At 42.7% G+C, this 26,802-nt stretch overlaps 2 protein-coding genes and 1 long non-coding RNA gene across 6 annotated transcripts in view; 1 reads left to right on the top strand and 2 right to left on the bottom strand.

Moving 5' to 3' along the window:
- Positions 1-1,987: 1,987 nt before the first annotated feature.
- Positions 1,988-10,503, bottom strand: SPOUT1 (SPOUT domain containing methyltransferase 1). Its single transcript, XM_027869437.1, has 12 exons — positions 10,440-10,503; positions 10,030-10,072; positions 8,238-8,360; positions 7,402-7,561; positions 7,037-7,126; positions 6,738-6,787; positions 5,917-6,047; positions 5,651-5,723; positions 5,200-5,298; positions 4,193-4,295; positions 2,913-3,060; positions 1,988-2,289 (listed from the first exon to the last, which is right to left on the bottom strand). The coding sequence occupies exons 1-12, from the start codon at positions 10,473-10,475 to the stop codon at positions 2,227-2,229; spliced, it is 1,119 nt and encodes a 372-aa protein (XP_027725238.1). The 5' UTR covers positions 10,476-10,503; the 3' UTR covers positions 1,988-2,226.
- Positions 10,478-19,150, top strand: LOC114048496. Of its 2 annotated transcripts, none has more exons than XR_003569772.1 (3): positions 10,478-10,577; positions 10,819-10,859; positions 18,464-19,150. It is a non-coding gene; the product is annotated as an uncharacterized LOC114048496 (long non-coding RNA). The 2 variants fall into 2 exon arrangements; XR_003569771.1 differs by lacking the exon at positions 18,464-19,150 and adding an exon at positions 11,026-11,082 and having other exon boundaries at positions 10,492-10,577.
- Positions 19,151-20,789: 1,639 nt separating this feature from the next.
- KYAT1 (kynurenine aminotransferase 1) overlaps positions 20,790-26,802 on the bottom strand; it is a 60,977-nt gene continuing 54,964 nt past the window's right edge. For all 3 annotated transcript variants that reach the window (XM_027869753.1, XM_027869752.1, XM_027869754.1), the window contains 4 exons: positions 22,591-22,777; positions 22,402-22,481; positions 22,071-22,157; positions 20,790-21,594 (listed from right to left, as the gene is read on the bottom strand). In XM_027869753.1, the coding sequence (XP_027725554.1) occupies positions 21,529-21,594; positions 22,071-22,157; positions 22,402-22,481; positions 22,591-22,777 (420 nt within the window). In that variant the 3' untranslated portion in view covers positions 20,790-21,528. The remainder of the gene's footprint in view (positions 21,595-22,070; positions 22,158-22,401; positions 22,482-22,590; positions 22,778-26,802) is intronic.

Here is a 26,802-nt window from a genome sequence, read left to right as displayed (position 1 = left end):
GTAAGTATGTGCTCAGTCTCCCCAACTAGCATCATGCATTGGTGAGAAAGTGTGGCCCAAGTTTACGCGTGGGCTGCTATGTTAGTCATTTCTGCTTCTGCTTTTATTGAGTAAAAGTGATTATCTTGCTTTCTGTTGAGTAAATGTTATTATGCATGCTTTTGCCTTCTATTGAATACATTTTCTGATTATTCTTGCTTTTGCCTTGTCATTTAACAAAAGTTTTATCTTTAAGAGTTAATGGTGTTGTGGTGTTTGATTTTGTGTAAATTGTACTCACCAATGCTGGACTCAGGAGCTACAGTGGGGATGTATATCCCCCAACACATAAACTAGGGCCATCCCTAGCACTTTGAGAATCCACAGCTGGTAATAGAACCTGTTGAACTGGCTTCAGGTGGAGTGAATGGGTCTAGCTCAGGAAAAGAGAGAACCTAGAGAGAATTGAGGGAATCAGTGCCATTCTCAGGCAATATGTGGTGGTCCCACCCAGGATTTACTGGGGTGCCCTTTGTTCTGGCAGGAATTCACTAAATTATCCATTTAGGACTTATTGGATACCCTAGCGACATGGAAATCCACTAGAGAAATATTTGAATATTTTTAGGGGGCAGTTTTTTGGCATCTTACTTTATAAAGAGACCATTTATGAGATGCTTATAGGATCACGAATTTACAGCTGGAAGGGATCATGTAAGTCCAACACTCACTCATTTTACACATAAGTAAACTGAGGCAGAGTTTAAGTTGCCCAGAGTCACACATGTCCAAGGTGGGATTTGAATCCAGATTTTCTTGATTTCAAGTTTTGCACCTACTGTAACTACTGCAATGATGCTACCTCTCATAGGCACGAACAAGAGTTGCACAAGATAGGAAGGTATGGATTGGTTGTAACTTGCACCAGGGGAGAGTACCTACATTGGGGAGATCACAAATCCACTGAAAGACACCCTCCCAAAGCTAATCTTTCCCCCTACTCTAGAGCCACCTCTCCTTTCCCCATCCCTTGCTCCTTTAATTGTTCCCTGTCACCTTCAATCTCTTTTCTCACTAATTCTTTCCTTTGGTCTAAAAAATTCTGCCTCATTATCCTTATACAGAAAATTCCCTTCTGTTGAATGCCTGGATTCTTCTGGCTCCTGTTCCTTTGCCCCCTTAATCCAGCATCTTTCCTGAAATACACGACCTACCTCAATTTTCTCCCTTCTGTTTCATCCCCTGCAATCCAGCTTCTTGCCTGAACCGGCCCCTCCAAAGCCACAGATGACTGACATGAATGGCCCCCTCCCAGGACTCAGGTTTAAGGAATAAAGCCCTGCCCTGGCTTGTAGGGAATCTGTTACAACGGGAATAAGAAACAGCCTGAGGACAGACTAAGAATAGCGATAAGGAAGGGAGGAGAGGTTCTTCCTCTCTGCTAAAAGGCCTTAACATCTTCAGAGTCCCTAGGAAGCTGGTCTGGGGATCAGGAAGCTTGCTTGCGACAGGATGTTAAATTCTCATCCCTCTGGACATCCAGTCCAGATAGACATAAGACATCCAAATGGAGCTATGTAAGAAGCCTAGTGCTGCCGCCTTATGGTCATGTCTGGAAACGCAGCCACTTTCATGGAGGACAAGCACATCTGTGCTGCCACCTTCTGGTCACAGAGGGCATCACATCCGTTTCAGCAAAGCCTCAGCCTAGTGGGGCTACCATTTTTTTTGCAGTTATTTTCCCACTGCACTTCAACGTTATCCGTAGGCAGCGTGATGTAGTGGCATGTGCACTGGACTCTGAAAACTGTGTCCTCTCCTGTAAAGTGGGGATAATTACTGCCCTGCCTACCTCACAGGATGCACGAGGACCACCTAAACTTTCTAGTGCAGTGCTCTGCACACAGCAGGCACTTAATGGTTGTTGAAGGTGCTTTAAAAACCATAAAGGGCTGCTGTTGTTATGTACAGCATGCAACTAGAATATAAAAGGTGTGTAAAAGCAAGCTAGGAAAAGGGGCACTGCCCCACTTTATTTATTGGCTAATTGTCTGTTAGGATCTCCATCCCTCTTGCCCCTGGGCCAGGCAGACCCCCAAGAACTGGTTTCAATCCTGGGTTTGCTCCTCATCCGTCTTGCACCTGGCAAATCAGGTCTCAAGGCCTCCCACTAGCAGATCTGCTGCCACCAGCAGGGCAGTCAGTGCTGCAGTCAGTCTTAAGAGCAGCATCTTGTGATGTCTTCAGTCAGGCCGAGCCCCAGCCAGTGATACAAGGTCGTAGGGTAGCCAAGGAGATGAGGATGGCTTCCTGGAACAGAAAAGAGTGGAAAGATCTAATTTGGCAGTACTGAGAAGCAGAATCCAGGTTCCCGGATCTCCAGTACAGGAATCATCCCCCTTATCATTCCCATAATACCCCTCTTAATGTATAATAATATGTTCAGGAGATGGCAATATTATCCTTTTGGGGAATAACCCCACACATGGAAGGAACCATCTTTCTGGAATGTGTCCAGTTTCTACCTAATAACCTCTTTAGTCACAGTTCCAAATTTGTAAAATGATGGGGTCAGACTCATTTCTAAAGGATCTCCTCATTCTAACATTTAATATTCTATGACTTCATCTTTCCATTTACAGCCAAGGGCACCAGCTTCAGATGGGCAAAGAACACCTGGGGAGGTAAAAGGCAATGATAAAAGGAGAAAGGAACCTGCCACACACCCCACCCCAGCTGCTGCTAGAGCTTCAATGTTCCAGAAGAGTACCAAGAGATGCAGGCCGATCTGCCCAGTGGAAAAGGAGGCAAGAGGAATTCTTCAGGGGAAAGCGTTTTCTGGACAGTTTCAGGGTTCAGCCCTGGCCAGTGGGAAAGGAAGTGGTGTCATAGGAAGGTGGGAGCCACGGGAGAAAGGTCACTAGGATTCTTACCTCCGTACGAATGGTGCGGCTGCCCTGTCCTGGACAGGTGTTGAGATAGAAGTCAAAGAGAACACTAGGATCTGTGACCTCTAGGTTGGGATCGGCCTCAACACCAGCCTCTAAACCCTGGAGGCCCCCAAACACCACAATGGCATGGCTTGAAGGAGAGAAAAAAGAGATGAGCAGAGAGCAGGGGAAGGTGAAAGTGGGTGCTCAAATTGGGGTGTTCACAACACTTCCAATGTTTGTTCAAATTTTATTCTGCCTCCACAGCCCAGCTGACATGCCACCCCTCCCTTCAGGAAGCCTCTTTAGCCATCCTGAATTTCTAAAGCACAACACAAATGGCTACAGGCCTCACACGTGTAACCTCTACACTGACAAAAAGAAGGCTCTGGGAGACCAAGCTCACTGCAGCCCCCGAGTATCCGCAGGGCTGTCGGGTGGAAAAAGGACGGCCTGCTCAGCTTGGGCCTAGAGGACAGAACTAGGAGCTCTTGGTGCAAACTATCGTGAGGCCGACTTTGGCTTATAAGGAAAAACTCATCGGGAAGAGGTAGACAGTGGTTCCACGGATCAGAGCTCTTAAGTTGTTCAAAGTTGTTTGTCTTTAAAAAAAAAAAAAAACATGTGGCAGCTAGGTGGTAGAGTGGATAGAGCACCAGCCCTGGAGTCAAGAGGACCAGAATTCAAATCTGACCTCAGACACTTGACACTTACCAGCTGTGTGACCCTGGGCAAGTCACTTAACCCTGATTGCCTTGTAAAACAAAAAAACAAAAAAAAAGAGAAGATAGTGGGTTCTCCATCCCTGGCATTGTCCAGACAGACTAGAGGAATACTTGGCAGGGATACTGCAGATGATTTCTCTTCAGGCATGTATCAGACCAGCTGGCCTGTGGGGAACCTCCTAATTGTGAGGTTCTGTCATCCAGGTCACTTCACCTCCCCAGCTGGGTAATAAAGTCCGTCAGAGGCACAGACTATATATTCTCTGGCCTATCTCAGAGCTGGGCACACAGCAGGTAGCTGTAACAATGGATAACTAATTCGAGTCCTCCTCCTGGGGTGGAGGCCCATGACCTTGGTGGTGATAGGATGAGGGGCAGAATGGGTACGGAGATAACTCCAACTTTCTGCATTTGGGGTGGATAAATAAGAGGGAAAGGAACAACAGTGACCTGAGCTCCGCAACATTAGCCAATTTCCTAGCTCCTTGGTCTCTTTCTTCCTCTGACATATCATTCCCCACCCACCCCTTGGTGCTTCCATATTTGACGGTAGCTCACTTGAAGCTGGGAAGCTGGACTGAGGCCAGATCCTCCCCTCGCTCTGAGGTTCCAATGGTCAGGTCATAGCCGTCCTTATAGGGACCCTCAGCAAACACCGCACCTGGAGAGAAGAGCCCAGCTTAGCAGAAACTGGAGATACAGCTCAGGCAACCTGTTCTCCCTTCCACTCTGAGAAGAACACCTAATTCTGAGACCCACTTTTTGGTGGTGCCTATCCTGGGCCAAGAGGAAAAACTTAAAACCACTGGATATTACAGCTGGAAGGGAAGCTAGGTGGTGAAATCAATAAGAGTTCTGGGCTTGGAGTGAGGAAGACCCCAGTTCAAATCAGGCCTCAGACACTTTCTGTGTGACCCTAGGCAAGTCACTTCACCCTGTTTGCCTCAGTTTCCTCATCTGCAAAATGAATTGGAGAAGGAAATGGCAAACCACTCTAGGATCTTTGCCAAGAAAACCCCAAGTGGGGTCACAAAGAATTGGACATGACTGAAACAACTGAACAAGTCTAGGGGTTCTTAACCTAAAGTTTTGTGAATCTTTTAAAAAATATCTTAACTACTTCAATATAATTGGTTTCCTTTGTAACAAATATTATTCTGAGAAGAAATCCACAGGCTCAACCAGTCTGCCAAAGGGGCCTGCAACACTTAGGTTAAGAACCCAACTTGGTCAAACCCTCTCATTTTACAAATAAGGAAACCAAGGTCAACAGAAGAAGGTTGACTTGTCCAGGTCAAACAGCTTGTAAATAACCAAATTCAGATTCAAACCCAGGTCTTTTGACTTCAATCCTTCTACTGTACAAAGAAGGGCCTTAAAAATCTTCCAGTCCACCCCCCCACCACCAAATTTTACAAATGGGGACAGAGACCCAAAGCTGGGAAATGATCTGTCGTAGGTCCCACAAAGGTAAGAGGCACAGCCAAGACTAGACTTGGAAAAGCCTCCCGGCTGGCAGGCCCACTAGCCGATGGCCCACTTTGGGCAGGGGGTCAAGGACTCACTGAGGCAGGAGGCCAGGCGGACGCTGTAGCCCCAGTAGAGACCAGCATGCGTGCGGGGCTCCTGGCTTGATACGACTCGTCCCTTAAGGCTCTTGCTCTCTGCAAGGGAAGAAGGAAGGAGACTGAGGAGACTATGGGACCCAAAGAACATACAAAAATGTAGAAAAGGCACAGTTTTAGTGTTCATCCAACAATCAGTGATTAAATGCCCATTATATACTAGGCAGTGGGGACACAAAAATGAAAACGTCCTTAAGGAGCTTATTGTCTAACAGGGAGAAGCTAGTACGTATGATATGTAGGTGAAATATGACAGAAGCAAAGGAGATGCAGACAAATTGAGGAGGAAAGTTACACTTTCAGCTGGGAGTCAGCTTTATCCTAAGTAGGGACTCCTCAAGGCCCTTGGGTCCACCTTCAGGAGAGGGGCTGGGGTGGGGGAGCAGGATACCTGGGATCTGCTGCTGGTCCAACCGCACAGTGACTCTCAAACCAGGTTCCAGGTTCTTGTCTATCTGCACCTCCTATGGAAGGAAGAGGATGTGTCTGGGCCTGAGCAAGGAATCTCCTCCATTCCCACCCCAAGAAAAGACCTGAGAATATTAGGTATACCTACTGGAGTCAAGAAGCATTTATTAAGCTCCTACTATGTGCAAGGCATTATGCTAAGCTATTGAAGGCCACAATCCTCCAGGCCTGGGGCCCCAGGCAGGGTACCTTTTTCATGCCACAGTTGACGAAGGAGCCTCGTCCAGGCCGAGTAGGCCTGTCTAACACAATCCCTTCCCGGTACTCCAAAACCTCCTCCTGCCGCACATGGTGAGGACTATCTAGGGGATTTAGCAGCCCTAAGGAAAGAGAAGAAGAGAGCTGAAGGTGGTCACAAGATACTAGGAGAGACTCCAGAGAGCACTGTGGGATGGAGGAAAGGGCCTAGGCCTGGGGGGGGGGGGGTGTCAAGAAACCTGGGTGCTAGTCCTTGCTTGGTCACTTTTGAGCTATGTGATTGGGGAAAAAGTCAGAGAATGCCACAGATAAAAAAACTTTGAAGACCAAATGGTCAAACATGCACATTTTAACCAAGGAGGAAACTGAGGCTCACGATGAGGGAAGTGAATGAAGATGGCATCTGCTCTCCATGACTTTGACTTGCCCAAGATCAAACATGTAAACTTTCCCAACCTTCCCTTAGTAAATCCACCTAATACCTATCATTTGAATTCTAGTAACAATTCTTCACATTTACACAAAACTTTAAGGTTTACAAGGAGTTTTCCTCACAAGCCTGTAAAAATACTGTTAAGTATTATCATCCATCTTCCCTTTACAGATGAGGGAACTAAGGTTCAGAGAGCTGAAATGGATTTGTGCAGGGTTACACAAGGAACTTGGGTGAGGGAGGGGCAGAACAGGAGCTCAGGCCTTTGGACTACAGGATAAATGTTCTTTCAGACAAGGCTACAGGGACAGAGGGTGGGGGAAAACTTAAGAGCAGGAGTGATGACACCGAAGATAAGGGAACACAGCTGAGTTCTTACCTGCAAACTGCAGATCCTGGTGTTTGGGGAAGAAGGCTTTTCTCAAGTACCTAGGACACAGTTCTCCTCAGTGAATTAATTCCCAGAGGAGAATTTCCCCTCCAGTTCAGTCCCAAGCACTTTCCCTCCTCCTGGCCCTGCTCTCCAATCCTCCCTTTCCCCCTTTTCCATTCTGGGTTTGGGACCCAGGGACCTTCCCCCAACCCCAGCAAAAGGTGGGGGGATTCTCTGAGGAGAGACTTTCTACCTTCCACTCCTGCTTCCTCTTCCCCCTTCCCCCAGACCAAATTTCTTCTTACTGTGGACACTCCAAGTATTGGAGAATTCGAGCCAGCTGCACCGAGGCCTGTCCTTTTTTGCCAATGCCAACAAATTCCCCCTCAACACTCCTGGAAGGGGATGAAGGGTTAATTGACTCAGACGCTCAGCTCTTCCAAATACTTCAGAAGCAGCTGGCCTCGTGGGCAGTAGGAAAAGAGTAATCTTCCTGCCTTCTCTGCCCAGGGAAGGGGCCTGAGTTCCCCTTTCATTTGACTAGAAGGTTCTGCGATTCTGGGTCCTGACCTCCACAGGGCCACCTGTATGTGCTGAGCAGGCAAAGGCCCTCTTTCCCCACCTGTTTCTCAACACTGCCCCCTCCTCCCTAGCCTGGGGATCTCCTTACTTGACATCTTCACCCTCTTCATCAAACACCACAATCTCATCCACACAGAAGATGGCACAGGCCCGGGCAATCTGGCCAGCCAGATAGGTGCGAAGCTCCAGAGACTGGGCATTGTTGAGGATGGAGCCAGGGAGGGCCACACTCAGGGTATAGGATCGCCCTGGAGGAGCCAAAAAAGGGACATGACTCTCCATGATTTATACAGTGAACATTCCTGAACTGGGCCTAGAAACTAGATCTGAAACCTCGCCTCAGGGCTCTTTCCCCAGCACCCCTCCTGCCTCATTCAACCTGCAGGACTGCACGCATCAAGGCTGCCTTCTTTCCATTCCAGACCCTCCTCCAAACCTCTTTCTGGGGGTCCTGCTCACAGTTTACTATGCCACTGGAAAGGTGTTAATTACTGAAAATGCCTCCAAGGATTTTTTTTTTAGCAGAGGACAGTTTCTTAACGTAGTTGTTCTAGAAACTCACGTTCTAATCCTGGCTTTACTAACTTGCTGTGTGACCTCGGTGAATCACTTTTCCCTCTCTTGGCATTGGTTTCCTCTCCTGTAAAATGCAGGGATTGGCCTAGATTCGAATGTCCCTTTCACATTCTGATAGGCTATGCTTTCATGATTTTCTAATGGTGGAATATGACACATGTTGACCAGTGAGTACAAGAGGGGTCGTGGTGATGGCTGGTTTGTGATTGTGTGGCGCCCCTCAAATCACAACTGGATGTGACCCCTGAACAACCTGTCCACATCTCCAAAAGGAGACACCAGCTGCCACAGGCCTAGTGTGAATAAGAAAAAGTCAACGGAACTAAAGAACAGACCCCTGGGAGATACCGTTTGTTTGCTTTTGTGTTTCCTCAGCTTCCTCTCTCTGCTTCTCTGCCTCCTCCTGAGCACGCTGCTTCTCCAACTTCTTTATCATCTTTAGCTCTCTCCATTTCTTCTTCTCTTCTTTCCCTGGAAGAAAGATCTTCAAATGAGGGATGGGGATGATCGGATAGGTTTGGGGTGGGGACAGAGGTAGATTGGCCTGAGGGTAGCACTTCTGAAAGCAGGGGGACATGGGAAAATCCTAAGGGAGATAGAGAAAATGGAACAAGTTCCAAATTATGTAAATTCTGTGGATTACAAAAATTCACATTTACATAGTGCTTTATAGTTTGCTTTCTTTGAGATGGAAGGCTTAAACATAATTATCTCTTTTACAAGTGAGAAAACTGAGACTCTGAAAGATTCAGTGACTTGTCCATTAACACAGCTAGAATACGTTTGAGTCAAGACTCAAACTCAAATCTGGAGACTCCCCAGCCCAGTAGTTTCCCCACTATATCATGTTGCCTATCAAAGATTTAAAATTGGCTTAAAAACGAAATGCTGACAAAATGTAAAAAAATCAAGGATACATAAAAATAACTTCAATAAAATAAATGAAACCTTTAGCACATTTTTTTAAACAAACCCACAATGGTTTTGTTAAACCTATGAAGCCTGCATGAAATTCCCTAAGCGAATACCAGATGACTTATCTAACACTTAGGTTTTCTGAAATTATAAAAAAAAGATCTAAAAACCTAATTCATTCACCCACAAATTTTTATAAATATTTGGCTACTTAATCCATCTTGGAGAAGATGGGAGACAAGAAGACATCAGGTATTCTATAAGGTTGTTAGCTTGGCCCCATTCCCACTCTTTCTCCCCTCCCCATCCTTTTCTTCCTGGGCCTTAAGAACAATTGCTACACAGATATTTTAGATGGCTACTGTCCCACAGCCATTACAGACAGCGATCTTCCTGTGGCCATACTCCCGTACTTCAGACTCTGGTCCTGGGACTCAGGGCTTCCAGCTGATGACATTAATCAAAAGCAGCCTACACCAGCCCTAGCATGTTTATCATTGCCTGATTCCAGGTCATCTTCAAGCATACCCTGCCCATCTTTCTAACATTAAAACCAGTAATCTAATCGACACTGCCAAAAAGCACTCCTCCCTGTTCACCACTCCCCCTCAGTGTAGTCTTGTCCAATTAGACTGAACCTTCTTGAGAGCAGGGCTTATCTTGCTGGTATGTTCAGTGATAAGCATACTGCTTGGCACACTTAGATCTCTTAGTAAATGTTTTTCCACTCATCTATTGCAGAAGGGGGTGGGGGTGGGGGGCTATGGGCGTGATACATTGTCAGACTTGGTTATGTTGGTCAGTTTTGCTGAAATGCTTTCTTTGTTACAAAGGATGGCTCTTAGGGGAAGGAAGGGAAGAGGTAAATATTTGGAACAGATGGTGATGCAAAACCAAAAGGTAGTAATAAAAATTAAAATAAAAAAATAATGAGAGGTTAAACACCACCAAAAGGTCTACGCACAGAAGCAGTTTGGTAGAATGTTAAGACCACTGTAGTTTGTTGGGAAACTTTGGTGGGGTCATTTCCCCTGCTAGAACCTCAGTTTTCTCCTCTGTAAAATGAGGGTTAAGACTAAAATATCTTTAAGGTTTCTTGCAGCTCATAAGTTCCAGTGTTCTACAGGATGCCAAGAGAGTGATGAGAGTGACGCTACGCCTAGAAACTAATTAGAAACATTAAAAACCAACCACCCTAAATTACTCCTGCCCTCGAGGTCCTTACTCTCTTTCTTCAATTTCCGCCACTCGATTTTTCGTACTTCTCCCTGGAAAGGAAGCAGATCAGTGACTGAGCCTTCACGCCATTCACCCCTCCACTCAGACAGAAGCTGAGCCTGGATGCTGGCCGAACCGTGCCCGGACCCCGGACCCCGGACCCCGGACCCCGGACCCCGGACCCCGGCCAGGTCCGCGCCCGGCCCTGCACCGCGCTGAGCCAGACCCCCTTCTGCAAATCGCCCCCGGCACCCTCGCAGCTCCGCGCCGCTGCGGGAAGGCCACACGTGGGGCCCCGGGGGTCATCTACAGCCCCCAAGAAAGCAGGCCCGCTAGAAGATCCTCTGCAGTGCGAGCCGCCTCCTACGGGCCGTGCGGCCCCACGAAACCCAGGACCCTGCCGGCCCACCAGCCCACCTGGGCCCGGGGCCGCTTTCCCACCAGCTCCGCCATCTTCTACGCAGAACCTCAGTAGCCCCGCCCCCCAGCCAATCGGCGGCGAACACTGCAGACCACACCCCCTCTTCATTCAGCCGTCCAATCAGGGAGCTCGAGGTGAGCGCGGGGTGGGGGGGGGGACGCACCGGGTCGGAAGAGCACGTGGCACGGAGCCAGAGGCTTACCTGTTGTGTTTCAGCTACTCTGAGCTGCTCCAGCTGGAGGCCTAGGCTTTGCCCGCGTCCCCGTCCCAAACCACCCCCAATCTGCCTTGCGGAATAACTTTGCTTTGTATTTGTACACAGGGTCGGAATTAAACCCCAGAGTACTGATTTTTCTCATTTCCTTCTCTTTCCAGCTCGGTGGAAGTAGACTCCGGATTGTCATCCCATTTCACCGGTGAGTCAGCCGAGGCCCAGAGAAGGGAGGCAAATTGTCCAAGGTCACACAGGGTGAAATTAGTGTTTGAGCCTTGACTGGAAGCTAGGTCACATGACTCCTAGCCTACCCTGCCTCGAGCAGTGCTGGGACTTTGCACTATATAAAAGTATTATTCTTCTGCTAGGTTTCCTGCCAAGCTGCGTCCTGGTGCGGCTGTGACCATGACTTCATGATGTTCTCCTGCCCTACAGAGTGCAAGTTTGGAGATCTGGGATCAGGCTAATTTTAGCAAATTTTGATAGATTCTGACATGTCAGAGCCCAGTGACCTTTCCAGGCCTACCCAAGTAAATTTGGAGGGACTTATCCATCACCCTAGGGTCACCCACCAGGTGCCAGGGTACAGCTACAGCAGTTTTTTTTTTTTATTTTTTTTGGCTAGGCAGTGGGATTAAGTGAGTTGCCCAGGCTCACGCAGCTAGTAAATGTTATGTGTCTGAGGCCAGATTTGAACTCAGGTACTCCTGAATCCAGGGCTGGTGCTCTATCCACTGTGCCACCTAGCTGTCCCTGTTCAGCAGTTATTAAGACAGACTGCTAAAGTCTGAAGATTGCATTCTGCATGAGTGCAGATGAAGCAATGAGTCCTTCAAGTATACACAATATATTAACAAGGTTGTTTTCTTGGTGGTCAGTCTTTTTAGACAGAGCAAACAGGGGAGGACTACTTACTAAGGCATAGAAGAAGGAGTTGAAATCAAGAAGGACTGAGGTATTCTCCTCAGACCAGTGATCTCTTTTCTTCACTGTCTTCTGGTCCAGCCTACACCTGGAACATTTGTGAATGTTTATATGGGACTTTCCATTTTTGAGTGTTACACATGCATGAAGGAACAGAGGGATAGTTGGTGAAAGGATGAGAGGGGGTCAGAACATGAACTGGTTTAGGTAAGGTAAGCATAGGCCTAGGTCAGCTTATTAGGCTGGAGCTTTGGGAAAGAAGCGTCTGAGGATCAGGTCACATAGAGTTGTATAACATAAAAAAATACATAAATAGCCTCTGTGGCAGTGGTGTCAAACTAAGAAACAAACAAAATGATAATACAAATCATTAAACATTTATTAAGTGCCTTTTACCTGCCAGGCACCGTGCTAAGCCCTGGAGATAACAAAAAAAGAGGCAAAAAAGCAGTTCATGCCTTCAAGGAGCTTACAATCTAATGGGGGAGACAACATGCAAATAAATCTATACAGGATAAATAGGAAATAATTAACAGAGGGAAGGCACTGGAATTAAAAGAGGTTAGGATAGGCTTCCTGTAGAAGGTGGGCTTTTAGTTGGGACTTAAAGGAAGCCATGAAGGTCAGTAGTCAGAGTGGAAGAGGGACATCATTCCAAGCTGGGGGACAGCCAGAGAGTATGCTTTGAGCTAAGAGATAGAGTGTCTTGTAGAACATTGACAAGTCCAGTGTCACTGGATCTGGATTGAACAGTTATGTGTTGGGGAGTAAGGTGTAAGACTAAAAAGGTAGGAGGGGTCTAGTTATGAAGGGTTTTGAACACCAAAGGGGATTTTGTATTTGTGCCTGGAGGCAATAGGAAGACTTTTGAGTTTATCAAGTAGGGGGGCAGGGGTGACATGATTGGACCTCCACTTTAAGAAAATTACATTAGTGGCCAAATGGAGAATGGATTGGACTGGGAAGAGCTTTAAGACAGACAGACCCACCAGCAGGTTAGTGCTATAATCCATGTGTGAGGTGATGACTGCTTGCACAGTGGAAGTGTCAGAGGAGAGAGGAGAGATGTTACAAAGGTGAAGTGGATAGATCTTTGCACCAGCTTGGATATGGGGTGGGGAGGAACCCAGGATGGCTTCTAGGTTGGGATCCTGATGGCCTGGGAGGATAGTGTTGCCCTCTATAGTAATAGGGAAGGTAGGAGAGGAGAAGGGTTTAGAGGGAAAGATAGTAAGTTCTGTTTTGAACATATTGAGTTTAAGATGTCTACTGGATGACCGGTTCAAGATATCTGAAAGGCAGTTAGAGATTCCAGATTGGATGGGAAATTAGAGGTCAGCTGAGAGATTAGAGCAGGATATATAAGCAGCATAGATGCTGACAATCATCAGAGTAGAGATGGTAATTAAATCTGTGGGAGCTGATGAGATCTTGAAGTGAAGTAGTATAGAGGAAGAAGAGAAGAGGCCCCAGAACAGAACCCCGAGGGACACCTATAGCTCAGGGCTTCTTAAACTCTTTCCACTTGCGACCCTGGGTATATAGGTATATAAAATAGGTATACAAATCAAACATTTACTGATAATAAATCATAAAGAAATTTATTTTAAAACAATTCTTTGGTATACATATAATTTTACTATCTATTTAATACATTTGCATACTAATGAGATGGATATGCTTGTTTATTTTTACATAAATAATTAAATCTTGGCAGAATATTTGATACTGCAGGACGTGGAACATCTTCACCATTTTTCAGAGTTGATCAATATTTTGATTTTATAATCGTCAATACTAAGAATGCTGCTACACATAAATATGTAGTACAAAATGACAAGAAGTTGTATTTAGGGTCATTTCAGAAATTGTTGGAAATTCAGTCCTAATCCCAAGCCAAAATTCATTTAATGATTATTTTTAGGAAACTTAAGTTTTAAACCTGTGTTGCTTGATAACTTGGCAAATTCTTCTTGAACTTTTAATGGTAGATGACTACCTTTTTTTTATTTCAATTGAGTATGGTTTATGAACCCAACTTAGTTTCTTAGAATCAAAATTTGAAGAGAAGTATTTCTGAAACTGTTGTCTCCAGGAACTTCAGATGATCAATTATAACTCTTAAAATCAAATCCTTGGGAAGGTCATTTTCAATTATAAAATCATCTGTAGCTGTAAAGATTTCTAAATAACCATTTTCTACCCTGTTCTTCCATATGTTAACTTTTTTTAGTAAAACTTTCAATTTTATCTTTTAACATAAATATATTACAATTTTTCCTTGAAGTGACATGTTTAAATCATTGAGTTTTTCCAAAGTGTCCGACAAATAACAGTTTTGAAAGCCATAAGTCATTATGAAAAAAATTAACAAAATCAGATTTCTGCTCAGTCAGTTATATAAAAATATAACTACTTCATCTTTCAGTTTCAATAATCTGTTTAAACTTCACCCTCTTGAGAGCCACCTTACTTCTCTACATGTAGTAATACACTTTTGTAATTGGAGTCCATGTCTTTCCAAAGATTTGAAAACAAACGACTGTTAAAAGCATGGCTTTTTTTTTATTAATTTATTTTGATTTATCAACAATCACTTCCATAAGCTTTTTGAGTTTTAAATTTTTGTTTCTTCCCTTTCTAAGATGGCACACAATCTGATATAGGCTCTACATATACATTCCTATTAAAACATTTTCACATTAGTCATGTTGTAAGGAAGAATTAGAACCAATAGGAGGAACCACAAGAAAGAGGAAACAAAACGAAACAGAAAGAAAAAAATAGCAAATAGTATGCTTGGATCTGCATTCAAACTCCATAGTTCTTTCTTTGGATGTGGATAGCATTTTCCATCATGAGACTTTTGGAGAAGTCTTAGGTAAAGGCATGGCTTTTAATGAAGTTGATGATTTTGCTAGTATCATGAAGCACGACATCTAACTCTGATGATTTTTTTGGCTCTTAAGTGCTTCCTCTTGGATCACGCAGTGAGTAAAAGTGATATGTTCATTGCCACAAGCTTTAATTTTTGCTACAAATCCTGCATTCTTGCCCATCATTGCTCCAGCACCATCTGTACAGACTCCAATGCAATTTTTCCACTGTAAACCTTCATTTGGGAAAAATTCATAACTTTAAGATATATATCTTCCCCTCTTGTGGGCTCTTCCAAAAGGTGACAAAACAATAATTCCTCATATATGCTTCCTTCATAAACATAACTTACATAAAGTAACAACTGTGTCATGTTAGAAATATCAGTTGTTTCATCTAACTGAATTGCAAACTTTGGGCTGCACTTAAGCCTGGTAATAAACTGCTGGAATTGGTCATTACTAATTTCAGAAATTCTTTTGTAAACAGTATCATTCAATAAAGGAATTTTATGAATTTCATCTCCATTCTTTTCCCCATGAACTATTTCTGACATTTTAATAGCAGCAGGTAACATGAGATTTCTTATCACATAGTGCTTTTTCGTCTTGGCAATTAAATAAGAAATTTCATAAGATGCAAGTAAATACTTTTTGTTGACAGTAACGAATTTCTCCAAACATCTGATTCTTACATGCTAAGGAATGATAGTAGGAAAATAGTAAGTGTCTTTATTTTCTGTAATTAAACTATTATGTTTCTGTAAGAGCAAAAACTTGGTATGCACAAAACTTATATTGACTTAGAAAACCACATATTAATATTATCCATGTTTTATTGTGTTAAATATTTTCCAATAACATTTGTATATTGAAATGTTTGTGTTCATTGATGATTAAATTCACAATATAAAACCTATTTTAAAAAAAGTCCCTCGGGGCAACTAGGCGGTACAGTGGATAGAGCACCGGCCCTGAAGTCAGGAGGACCTGAGTTCAAATCCGGCCTCAGACCAAACACATGACACTTACTAGCTGTGTGACCCTGGGCAAGTCACTTAAACCCAATTGCCTAAAAAATTTAAAAAAAAATTAAAAAATAGTCCCTCTCAGAGGGACCATTTAAGTTGGGGGTTGCAGGATTATAGATTTAAAGCCGGAAGAAATTGTGGAGGGCATCTAGTCCAGTCTTCTTATGTTACAGATGAGAAAACTGGGACCTAACATGGTTAAGTGACTTGCCCAGTATCACAAAAATAGAAATAACAATAATAATAGTAGTTAACATTTATATAGTGCTTACTATGTGCTTACAATTATTATCTTATTTATCCTCACAACCATACTGGGAGGTAGGTTCTATTATTATCTCCATTTTACAGATGAGGAAACTGAGGCAAACAGTGGGTAAATAATTTGCCCAGGGTCACACAAGTAAAAAGTGGCAGAGCTACTTCAACCCATTACCTTAGTTCTTTTAAAAATATTTATTAATCTGTCACTGCTATTAACTATCCTAACCCCCCATCCCACACATTGAGAAAAACAAAACAAAACAAAACAAAAAATAAAGCCCTCAGTGGCTTTGTCCCACGAAACAAATTCCCACATTGGAAATGTCTGAAAATGTATGTTTATACATTTTAAGTTCATCACCCCTGTCAGGAGGCAAATGGCGTATTTCATCTTTATTCTTTTGGATTCATGGTTTATCATTGCATCATTCAGGGTTCTTGCAGTCTTTCAAAGTTATTTTTTTTTCATAAGATTGTTGTCATTATATAAATTGTTCATTCCATCCTACTTCATTTCCTTCCAGTTTCCTCTGAAACTATTCATTTCATCATTTCAGTAACTTTTTGTTCATAGATCTAAACTGCCTTGAAGAATGGTTGGACCAATTAATTCATAGCTCTACCGACTCTGCACTACGAGTATACCTATTTTTTCACAGACCCTCCAACATTTGTCATTTTCCTTGTTTGCCATCTTTGTCAGTCTGATGGGTGTGAGGTAGAACCCCAAAGCTGCTATTATTTACATTCTGCTAATTATTAGTGGGGCATTTTTTTTACGATTGTTGCTAGCCTGCCTTTGAAAACTGCCTGTTCATGCCCTCTGACCACTGTTGGAGAATGGCTCTTAGACTTATAATTTTGAATCAATTCCTTTTATATTTTGGATGTGAAACCTTTATCAGAGAAACTTGCTGCATAGATTTCCCCCTCCCCAGTTGCCTGTGTTCCCCTTGAGTTTCACTGTGTTAAATTTGTTTGTGCCAAAATGTTAAAAGTTTATGTAATAGAAGTTGTCCATTTTATTTTGTGTGATCCTCTGTCATTTCTTTAGTTACCAACTCTTCCCCTATCCATAGATCTTGAAGGTAATTTCTTTCTTTCTCCACTAAGTTGTTTCTGATGTGACCTTTCATATTTAGATCATGTATCCATTTGGCTTATCTTGGTGTAAGGTATAAGGGGGTGATCTAAATTTAATTTCTGCCAGCCTGCTACTGTCCACTTTCCCCGCCAGTTTTTTGTTGAATAGTGAATGAATTTTCCCCCAGTAACTGTGATCTTGGGCTTATGCTCCCTGAGTGTATTTAATTCTGTATGTTGTGCACCTAATCTATCCCACTGATCAAGTTCTCTCCTTTCTTTTTTTAACCAATAACAAAACATTTTCATACTCCTTTAATACTTGCAATAGCCTGATGATTAGCATCCCATCATAAGTGTCACCTCACTCCAGTCCATCCTCCACTCAGCTGTAAGAGTAATCTTTCTATAACACCCTACTTAAAAAACTCCAGTGACTTCTTATCACTATCAGGATCTGATATAAAATACAGTTATCCCTTCCTCATCGTGACTTTCCCCATCAAGGTTTCGATATATCAAGGGTTAGCATAAGAAATTAAATGAGAATTTTGGGGAAGTTTTACAGATGCCAAAGATGACGTTTGAAGGCCAGCAGATGACACAGAAAAAGTTTAGAAACTCAGAAATGCATAAAATATATCTATAGTATTGTATAATATCAACTTATTTTATCTTTTAATATCATAATAATTCAGACTTCTCTGGTATGAAGGGAAAGCCAAACAATTTTACAGATTTTCCAGATTGAGAGGGCGCCTCATTCCAACCCCCAAGATGTGGAAGGGATAACTGTATTCTGGCTGGCATTCAAAACTTTTCACAACCTGCCTCCTGCCCATTTCCAGCCTTCTTACACCTCATACCCTCGCCCCCAACTTGATCCCGTGTTATTGGCCTCTTTGCTATTCCTCAAACAAGAGACTTCAGGCGTGTTGTCTGGTTGTCCCTCATGCTTGGAATGTTCTCCCACTTCATCTTTGCCTCCTGGCTTCCCTGGGTCCTTTCATGCCTCAGCTAAAATGCCTCCTTCTGCAGGAAGAAAAGCTTTCCTCATCCCCCTATCTCCAATTTATCCTTTTAATATCTTTTTGTTCATAGTTGTTTGCATGTTGTCTCCCCCATTAGACATCCCTTGAAATCAGAGATTGCCTTTTGTGTTTCTGTGTATCCCACAGTTAACACTGTGCCTGACGCATAGTAGGCACTTAAATGTTTATTGACTGTGTTGTAGTACAGTTTGAAATCTAGGGATGATAGATTCTCTTCTTTCCTGCTTTTTTTTCCCCCATTATTACTTCTGAGACTGGAGATTTTGTTCCAGATGAATTTTTAATATTTTTTTCTAGGTCATTATATAAAATATTATTTTGGGAGTTTGGTACAGCAGTGAATAGATAATTTGGGTAGTATTGTCATCTTTATTATATTGGCTTGACCTACCCATGAGCAATTTATGTTTCTCCAGTTACTTACATCTGTCTTTAAGTGTTTTATAGCTGGATTCACATAGTCCCTATGTGAATCTTAGTAGATAACACTGCCAAGTATTTTAGAGCTTCTGTAGTAATTTTGAATGTAATTTCTCTTACTAGCTCTTCCTGCTGGGTTTTATTGGTTATATACAGGAATGCTGCTGATTTATGTGGATTTGTTTTATTTCCCCTGCATCGGCTGGCTCTGAATCCAGTATTCTTTCCACTATATCAGAAGGTATGGTTTGACTTTGATTTTAGGGCTGATCCTCAATTACTATTTATGGATTAGTTTCAGCTTTTGGCCTGGGTGTACTGAGTCTCCTCCTTCCATTCAGTCCAATTCAATAAGCATTGATTAATCACCTGCTATGTATAAAGGACTTACTGTGGTAGGCACTAGGCTAAAATGACAAAAATGAATGATTTTGCCTGAGTCAGGGTGAGAAGGGGGGAGGCAGGAACAAGATAACATGTGCACAGATAAGTATATATACAGTGTAATTTCAGAGGGAAAAGGACATTAAGAACTAGGGAGAGCAGTAAAGGCTGCCCACAGAAGATGGCACCTGAGATGAGGAGGGAATGCATTCTGGGCATTAAAGACAGTTCATATAAAGGTAGAGAAGGGGAAGATGGTTTGTCAAGTTCATGAGAACAGCCAGTAGGCTGGTTTGGCTGGAACATAGAGTTTGTGAAGGGGCTTAATACATAAGATATAAGGGGCTTAATATTCATAAGGCAGGTCAGCTGGAGCTAGATTTTGGAGGGCTTTAAATACCAGGGATGAGTTCATCTGGAAGAAAAAAAGGTTAAGAATATCAAGGGAATTAATGAAAAAAATGTGAAGGAAGGTGGCCTGCCGTACCAGATTTCAAACTGTGTTATAAAGCAGTAATCATCAAAACAATCTGGTACTGGTTAAGAAAGAGAGTGGTGGATCAGTGGAAACAATTAGGTACAAAAGACTAATAAATGACAATAGTAATCTAGTGTTTGATAAACCCAAGCATCCAAGCTTTTGGGACAAGAACTCACTATTTGACAAAAACTGCTAGGAAAACTGGAAAACAGTATGGCAGAAACTAGGTATAGACCAACATCTTACACCATATACCAAGATAAGGTCAAAATGGGTGCATGATTTAGACATGAGAGGTGATACCATAAACAAATTAGGAGAGCAAGAAAGAGTTTACCTATCAGATCTATGGAGAAGGGACGAATTTATGACCATACAAGAGATAGAGAGCATTACGAGATGTAAAATGGATAATTTTGATTATATTAAATGAAAAAGTTTTTGCACTAACAAAACCAATGCAACCAAGATTAGAAGTAAAAAGCTGGAAAATAATTTTTACAACATCTCTGATAAAGACCTCATTTCTCAAATATATAGAGAAGTGAGTCAAATTTATAAGAATACAAATCATTCCCCAATCTATAAATGGTCAAAGGATATAAACAGGCAGTTTTCAGATGAAGAAATAAAAGCTATCTATAATCATATGAAAAATGCTCAAAATCATTATTGATTAGAGAAATGCAAATTAAAACAACTCTGAGGTACCACTTCACATCTGTCAGATTGGCTAACATGACAGAAAAGAAAAATGGTAAAAGTTGGAGGAGGAAAACTGGGGCACTAAGGCACAGTTGGTAGAGCTGTGAACTGAACTATGTCCAAAGGGCAATCAAACTGTACATACCCTTTGATCCAGCAATATCACTACTAGGTCTGTATCCAAAAGTGATTATAAAAAAAGGGAAATGACTCACAAATATATTTGTAGCAATTCTTTTTGTGGTGCCAAAGAATTGAAAATTGAGGGGATGCCCATCAATTGGGAAATGGCTGAAGAAGCTGTGGTATATGAATATAATGGAATATTACTGTGCTGTAAGAAATGAGTAGGCGGATTTCAGAAAAAGCTGAAAAGACACAAACTGATGCAAAGTGAAGTGAGCAAAAGCAGAGCATTGCACACGGAAACAGTAATGTTGTATGATTAGCTGTGAATAATTGAGCTATTCTCAACAATACAATGATCCAAGACAATTCCAAAACTGATGGAGTCTGAATGCAGATTGAAGCATACTATTTTTCACTTTTTCCCCCATTTTTTTTCCTTTTTGTCTGTGTCGTCTTTCACAACATGATTGATATGGAAATGTTTTTTCATGATTGCACATGTATAACCTATATAAAATTGCTTACCATCTCAGGGAGGAGGAAGAAAATTTGGAACTCAATTAAAAAGTCTTTACATGTAATTGGAGAAAATTACATATATATATATATATGTATATGTGAGTTTGTATACTAGTCTTCTAGAGTAGTGGGGAACCACTGAAGATTTTGAGTTGAGGAAGTGGTATTTGAGATGAGCTTTGAAGAAGGCTAGAGATTTTATAGGGTAGAGGTGAGAAATGACCACTTAGGAGCAGAGGAATTTTGAGCAGAGAACAGTCTACGTAGGGTGCAATAAACTTTATTAAGGGCAAAATATGACTCTTGACTTGAGGTAAACACTCTTGATTTAAGTCTAAAGGGATGCTCCCAAGAACTGGCTGGCTATGCAAGGCATCCTGACCATTGACCCTTGGGATGTTGTGCTAGCCCCTTAAAAATGAGAGGAAGAGAGAAAAACCAAGATAAATTATAGCAACGTGAGACTGCGAGGGATGAAAGCAAGATGTCAGGCATCCTTGTAAACCTCAGGTGACTTCTGGCCTGGCTGGTATCCATGTGTCAGCTGGGGTGGCTGATTCAGGTGTTCACAGTGAGGAGGGAAATCCCCCTTTATGACTCAGCAGGGAGAAGAGGAAGTGATAAAGGAGGGAGGGATGTTCTAGGGAAAGCCCTGGCACAGGGAAAACACCCTGATGCTAACGAAGCTGAATGTTTCCTCTTGCAGTGATGAGAATGTGGGCGCTGGGTAGGTGAGGGCTCCTGGGTCCCCAAATCCCACAATAAAAGGGAGAGCAGACTTTCACTGAGGTTCAGTAGGTGGGGGAATGGAGAAAGACGTGGGGTGGCTATGTTCTTTTTTCATCCCTTCCCTCTCTGACTTGGGTGCTAGTAAAGGATCTTCCCTCCTCCCTCCCCCAAATCTAGGAATGCCAAAAGCACAAAGTATGAGTGGAGAGAGAGGGAAGGGTCCAATCAAGTAAAGTGAGCTGGAAGAGGAATAGGGAAGATCCCGGTGCAGAAATTAGGGCTCTAGCTCTTTTTTCCACTGCTGTAGCTTGTCATCCATGGCCTCGAAAGTGGAGTCATTCTAAACAGAGATTGAAATTAACTTGCTTAGCCCAGGAGCCAGCAACAAGCCTCCTCATGTTATCTCGGAGCCCTCTTTGCCCCTCTCCAGTCCTGGGGGTGTACCCTTGATGCCAGGTGCAGTGATGGTGGACAAGAACCCATGGCATGCCAGGGTAAGATAGGTATTTTTGTGAAGAGGCCCAGGGAGGGGTGAGGTAGTAGCAATAACCACAGAGGAGTAGTGGTTCTGGACAGAAAAGAAGGAACAGGTTTATGGAGATGGGTCAGGCATCTGCCCACCATTTCTATACCCCAGGCATGTCACTGAGACATTGAATGCTAGTCTTTGGCATGAATTTGGATCCCTAGATGTGATAAAAAAAAAAATTCCCTCTGAAGTTAAGAGGGGAAGGAAGCTACAGCCGGGGCCTTGTAAAGATACCACTCTTTATCCCATCTCTTGATTCCACACTATTCCCCAGCATGCACACTCACCTTCATAAAGCAGAACCGGATGTAGTGGTCAAAATGCTTCTTGTGCTCTGAGCCACAAAACACTGAAACTGGAATGGCCACCAAGCCCTAGGAAGGAGAAAAAAACCAAGTCCCAGGCCAGGGAAAGGGGGAAGGAGAAAGGATAGGATAGGATCCAAGTTCATTTCTGACACCAGCTGTTGCTCCTGGCTCAGGAATCCAGAGCTACAGCATCATAGATGGTCAGAGCTGAAAGGAGTCTTATTTGATCTAAGTACAGAGAGAGAGGGAGGGAGGGAGGGCGGGCTTGGGAAGAGGGGCAAAATCATGCTTGCAACCCTCTGGTAGTTACCTTGTTCTTGATCATCCACTTGACAAAGCGAGAGTCATAGGCCTCTCCCTCTGAGCCAGGGAGGTGGGGCATCATTTTCTCTGCATGACATGGGGAAACCACATGAAAGCCCTTGATTAACTCCCAGAATGTTCCCTCTCTCCTCTCCCCTCTTCCCAACCACACTTTACCCCCTTCCCCCAGCCTCACTGAAGGTGGAGATGTCTGCCATGAGGAAGTAGGTGCCCTGAGGGATGATGGGCCTCATGCCAACGGTCAGCAAGCTGTTCACCATGTGATCCCGCATTTTCTGAACGTCTTTTTGCAGCTGGACAAAGTAGCTATCAGGCTGACCAAAGAACCGCAGCTCCCGCTCAAAACTGGAAGATACAGCTTCCTGGAATGTGGGGCAAAGAGTAGGAGAGGGGCTATCCAGGATGCTGTCAAGGATCCCAGGAGCCCAAGCATGACCTTCACTTCACCTGGGACGTGGCCCCTTCCCTCCTAACTAGACCTAGTCCTCAACTGTAGTGTCACGTAGCTGTGACCTAGGTTAAGTCCCTTACCCTCTCTGGGCCTGAACTGTCAAATAGATAACAATACTACCCACTTCACAGGTTTGGTTGTTGTGAGTAAAGTACTTTGTAAATCTTAGAGTGCTATGTAATTGTGAATTGTTGTTATTATTACATTTGTCATCTTTATCCCTATCAGCCCCAACCTAGTTCAGGCTCTTACTACCTCTCACCAGGACTATTATAGTAGTCTTTTAACTGGTCTCTTCAACTCTATGATCTCCCCTTTCCAATCACTCATACACAAGCATCTAAATTAATCTCCGTAGAATCCCATTTTCATTAGGCTTCTACCACCAACTAATTGAATAAGGTTTGCTCTAAGCCTCAGTTTCTTCCTCTGTAAGATAAATAAATTAGATATTTCTAAGGTTCCTTTCAGCTCTGAAGTTTTATAATCCTATGATCTTGTCACTTATCCTGCTCAAACACCTTCTATGGCTCCCCACTATCCCAAAGAGAAAATATAAACTTCTCATCCTAGCATTCCAAGCCATGTAGTTTTCTAGCTTTAGTTCTCATTGTTTGCCCCTTCATTTGTCCTCTACTCTAGTCAGGCTGATCTGTTTACTATCTGTTGAACATGTCACTGTATCTTTGCATCCTCTCATTAGGCAGACCTTCTAATCAATCACACATTTATTAAGCACCTACTATGTGCCAGGCATTACACATACAAAGAGTGAAACAATCCATACTCCCAAGGAGTTTACATTCTAATCCCATTTCCTACATGAAACCTTCCTGACCACTTTGTGTTATTTTTCTTTTTTGAACTTAAATACAAAATAAGAAAAGAAAAGAAAAACTAACATTGCGTTGTACACAGCAGAACATAGGAGAGGATTCAATATAAAACAATAAATTCCCATTTCAAGAAAGTTTGTATAGTAAATAGTACTCATCGTATTCAAAGCTGTCCATTTTTTCTTTGCTTCCTTATAGGTTTTCTTTTGTACTCTGCTGTGCACTTCTTTAAGTAACTTGCCCAGGGTCACACAGCTAGTAAGTATTATATGTCTGAGGCCAGATTTGAACTCAGGTCCTCCTAAATTCAGGGCCAGTGCTCTATCTACTGTGCCACCTAGCTGCCCCATCTGCTGTGCACTTCTACAGGCTACAATTAAGCTCTGATATACACACATATACACGTATAGACTTATATACACATATTTATAATCACACATACACATACATATATATATACATACACACATATATACACTCATATAGATACATGTTAGTCTATACCATGCTTATCTCCCCACCTCTCATCTGTTTCTCTGAAGGTGGACAGCATCCTCCTTCAAAGGCCAAGTATTGGAGCAGCTAGGTGGTGCAGTGGATTGAGCACCAGCCTTGGATTCAGGAGGACCTGAGTTCAAATCCAGCCTCAGACACATAACACTTAGTAGCTGTGTGACCCTGGGCAAGTCACTTAACCCTACTGCCTAACCAAAAAAAAAAAAAAAAAAAGGCCAAGTATTTCCATGCTTTTCAGCTCACTATTTACTGCACCACAGCAAAATTCCAATCCAATCTCATTTGTCTAAGAGATTGTCTCAACAATGCTTTCACCTTATAATATAGTTTACGGTCTGATACTATTGAATCTGTTTCCTTTACATCTTTCCTCCCCAATCTCTCTAAAGTTTCTGACCCTTTGTTCTTCTAAATAAACTTTGTTATTATTTTTTTTTAACTCAGTAAGATAATTTTTAGTAATTTAATTGGGATGGCACTATATAGATTAGTTACGTAAAATTGTCATTTTTAAAATATTGGCTTTACCTACACATAAACAGTAAATACTACTTCAGTTATTTAGATCTTATGATCATTTTGACTTATGGTGAGCTCTCTTTTGTCTGAACTCCCCCTCTGGTACATAATCATATTCTGACTGTATTATAGTTATTAGTCTGTTTCATCTCCCCAATTAGACTAGTTATGCCTCTACTGGGGTAAATAGAGATCACATTTTTTGGCTTGTTTAAAACATAGTATAGAGGCAGCTAGGTGGCACAGTGGATAGAGCACCTGCCCTGAAGTCAGGAGGACCTGAGTTCAAATCCAGCCTCAGACATATGACATTTCCTAGGTGTGTGATCCTGGGCAAGTCACTTAACCCTGATTGCCTAGCCCCCCCCCCCAAAAAAAAAGACATAGTACAGCCTTTAATTTGCAGTATTTTTCATTGAACAAACACTTATTAAGAACCTACTATATACCAGGCACTCAATATTCAAAGTCTAAAAAGTGACAGCCCCTTCCCTCAAAGAGTTTACAATCTGAGGGAATGATCTGACAGGAGCACAGATAAGCATAAGTAAGGTAGAGTGTGATGGGATAAAAAAGATGCTCATAAAAAAGCGTGCAACGGGAAAAAATTGAGAGAGAATACTTTTAGTTGGGAAGTAGAGGGGCATAGTCAGGAAAGGTTTTATGTTGGAGCCCGAGCCTGAGTTAAGCCTGGAAGGAACATGAGAATTCTGAAAGTGGAGAGGAGGGAATGAAATGTGAGGTGCAGGAGGTGCATACTGGGTACTGAAAACAGGGAATCATCCAGGTCAGCTGGAACATAGGATGCATGTGAAATAAGGCCAGCCAGCCAGGCTGAAGCCCAGTTTGAAGACTCTTAGATGCCAGGCTGAGAGGCTGGTATTGTACATTAATGGTACTAGGGAGTCACTGAAGGTTTCAGAGCAGGAAGAAAGTGACCAGATCAGACCTGTGCCTGAGGATGATTATTCTGGCAGAACTGTGAAGGATGGATTTTAGAAGTGTGGTTTTTAATAATGGCTGACTGATAACTGGATCAATACCATGATTCTTTGTACCAGCCAGTGTCTAGGACCCAGGTTGGGCAAGGTTCAATAAATATATCCAACCACAGAATCTCAGAAGTGAGAGAGAACTTTAACATCATGTTGTCCAACTCCTATCTGACCAACCAATATTACTGATGCTTGGTCATCCAGGCTTTGCTTGAGGGCCTCTAATGAAGGTGGCAGGACATGACCTCTGCAAGCAGCCTGAGGCACTTTAGGATAGCTCCAGTTGTTAAAATGTGTGTGTGTGTGTGTCTGTCTCTATCAAGCCTAACTCTTTCTCCCTTTAACTTTTACTAGTGACTCTTAGTTTGCTCTTCTGGGGCCTAGCACAACAAGGCCAACCTCTCTTCCCCTTAGGATCCCTTCACATACTTAAAGATGGCTATCAAGTCCTCTCTACAGGCTTCTCCAAGCTAAACGTTTGTAGTTCCTCCAGCTGATCCTCACATGGCAAGAGCCTAGGGGTGTGTTGGTAAATGTTTAATAACTGGGCCCTCTGGGTTCGGAAAAATGCATGCATGTACACATATAAGTTTAATCTGCATCATTAACACTTTAAGTCTAGTCAGTCAAACAAAACAAAACAAAAAACAAAAATGTGATTTGCAATGATTGCTGATTTCTGAGGTATAAATGCTCACACTTAAAAATTTAACAACCAATCCTCAAGATTAGACCTGGCTCCAGGCCAACTCTGCATGCCCTCACACCATCCTGGTCACTTTCTTTTGGATGCTTTCCAGTTTGTCCACATCTTTCCTAAAATGTGGTGCCCAGAACTGAACATAATATTTCAAATATGGTTTAGCCAGGACAGAGTACAATAGGGCTATCACTTCCCTAATCCTGAATAATATGCAACTCTTAGCCTAAAATCACACATGACAGATTTTGTTACTGTTCATTCATGAACCCATTTAGGATCTTCTTGGCAAAGATGCTAAAGTGGCTTGCCATTTCTTTCTCTAGCTCATTTTACAGATGAAGAAACTGAGGCAAACAAGGTTAAGTGA

Source organism: Vombatus ursinus, unplaced genomic scaffold, assembly GCF_900497805.2.
Source record: "Vombatus ursinus unplaced genomic scaffold, bare-nosed wombat genome assembly UNPS02014793.1, whole genome shotgun sequence".
NCBI lineage: Eukaryota > Metazoa > Chordata > Mammalia > Diprotodontia > Vombatidae > Vombatus > Vombatus ursinus.
Note: the sequence above shows the minus strand (reverse complement) of the source record. Positions and strands in the feature narration are given on the sequence as shown.

Bases quoted from the DNA above. Each gene is read 5' to 3' on its own strand.
- SPOUT1 (XM_027869437.1), bottom strand. From the start codon at position 10,475: ATGGCGGAGCTGGTGGGAAAGCGGCCCCGGGCCCAG. The intron at 7,562-8,237 runs GTATCTCCCAGG...TGGCTCCTCCAG, and splicing joins AACACAAAAGCAAACAAACG to GGCGATCCTATACCCTGAGT. The intron at 6,048-6,737 runs GTAAGAACTCAG...CTCTTTCCTTAG, and splicing joins CCAGGATCTGCAGTTTGCAG to GGCTGCTAAATCCCCTAGAT.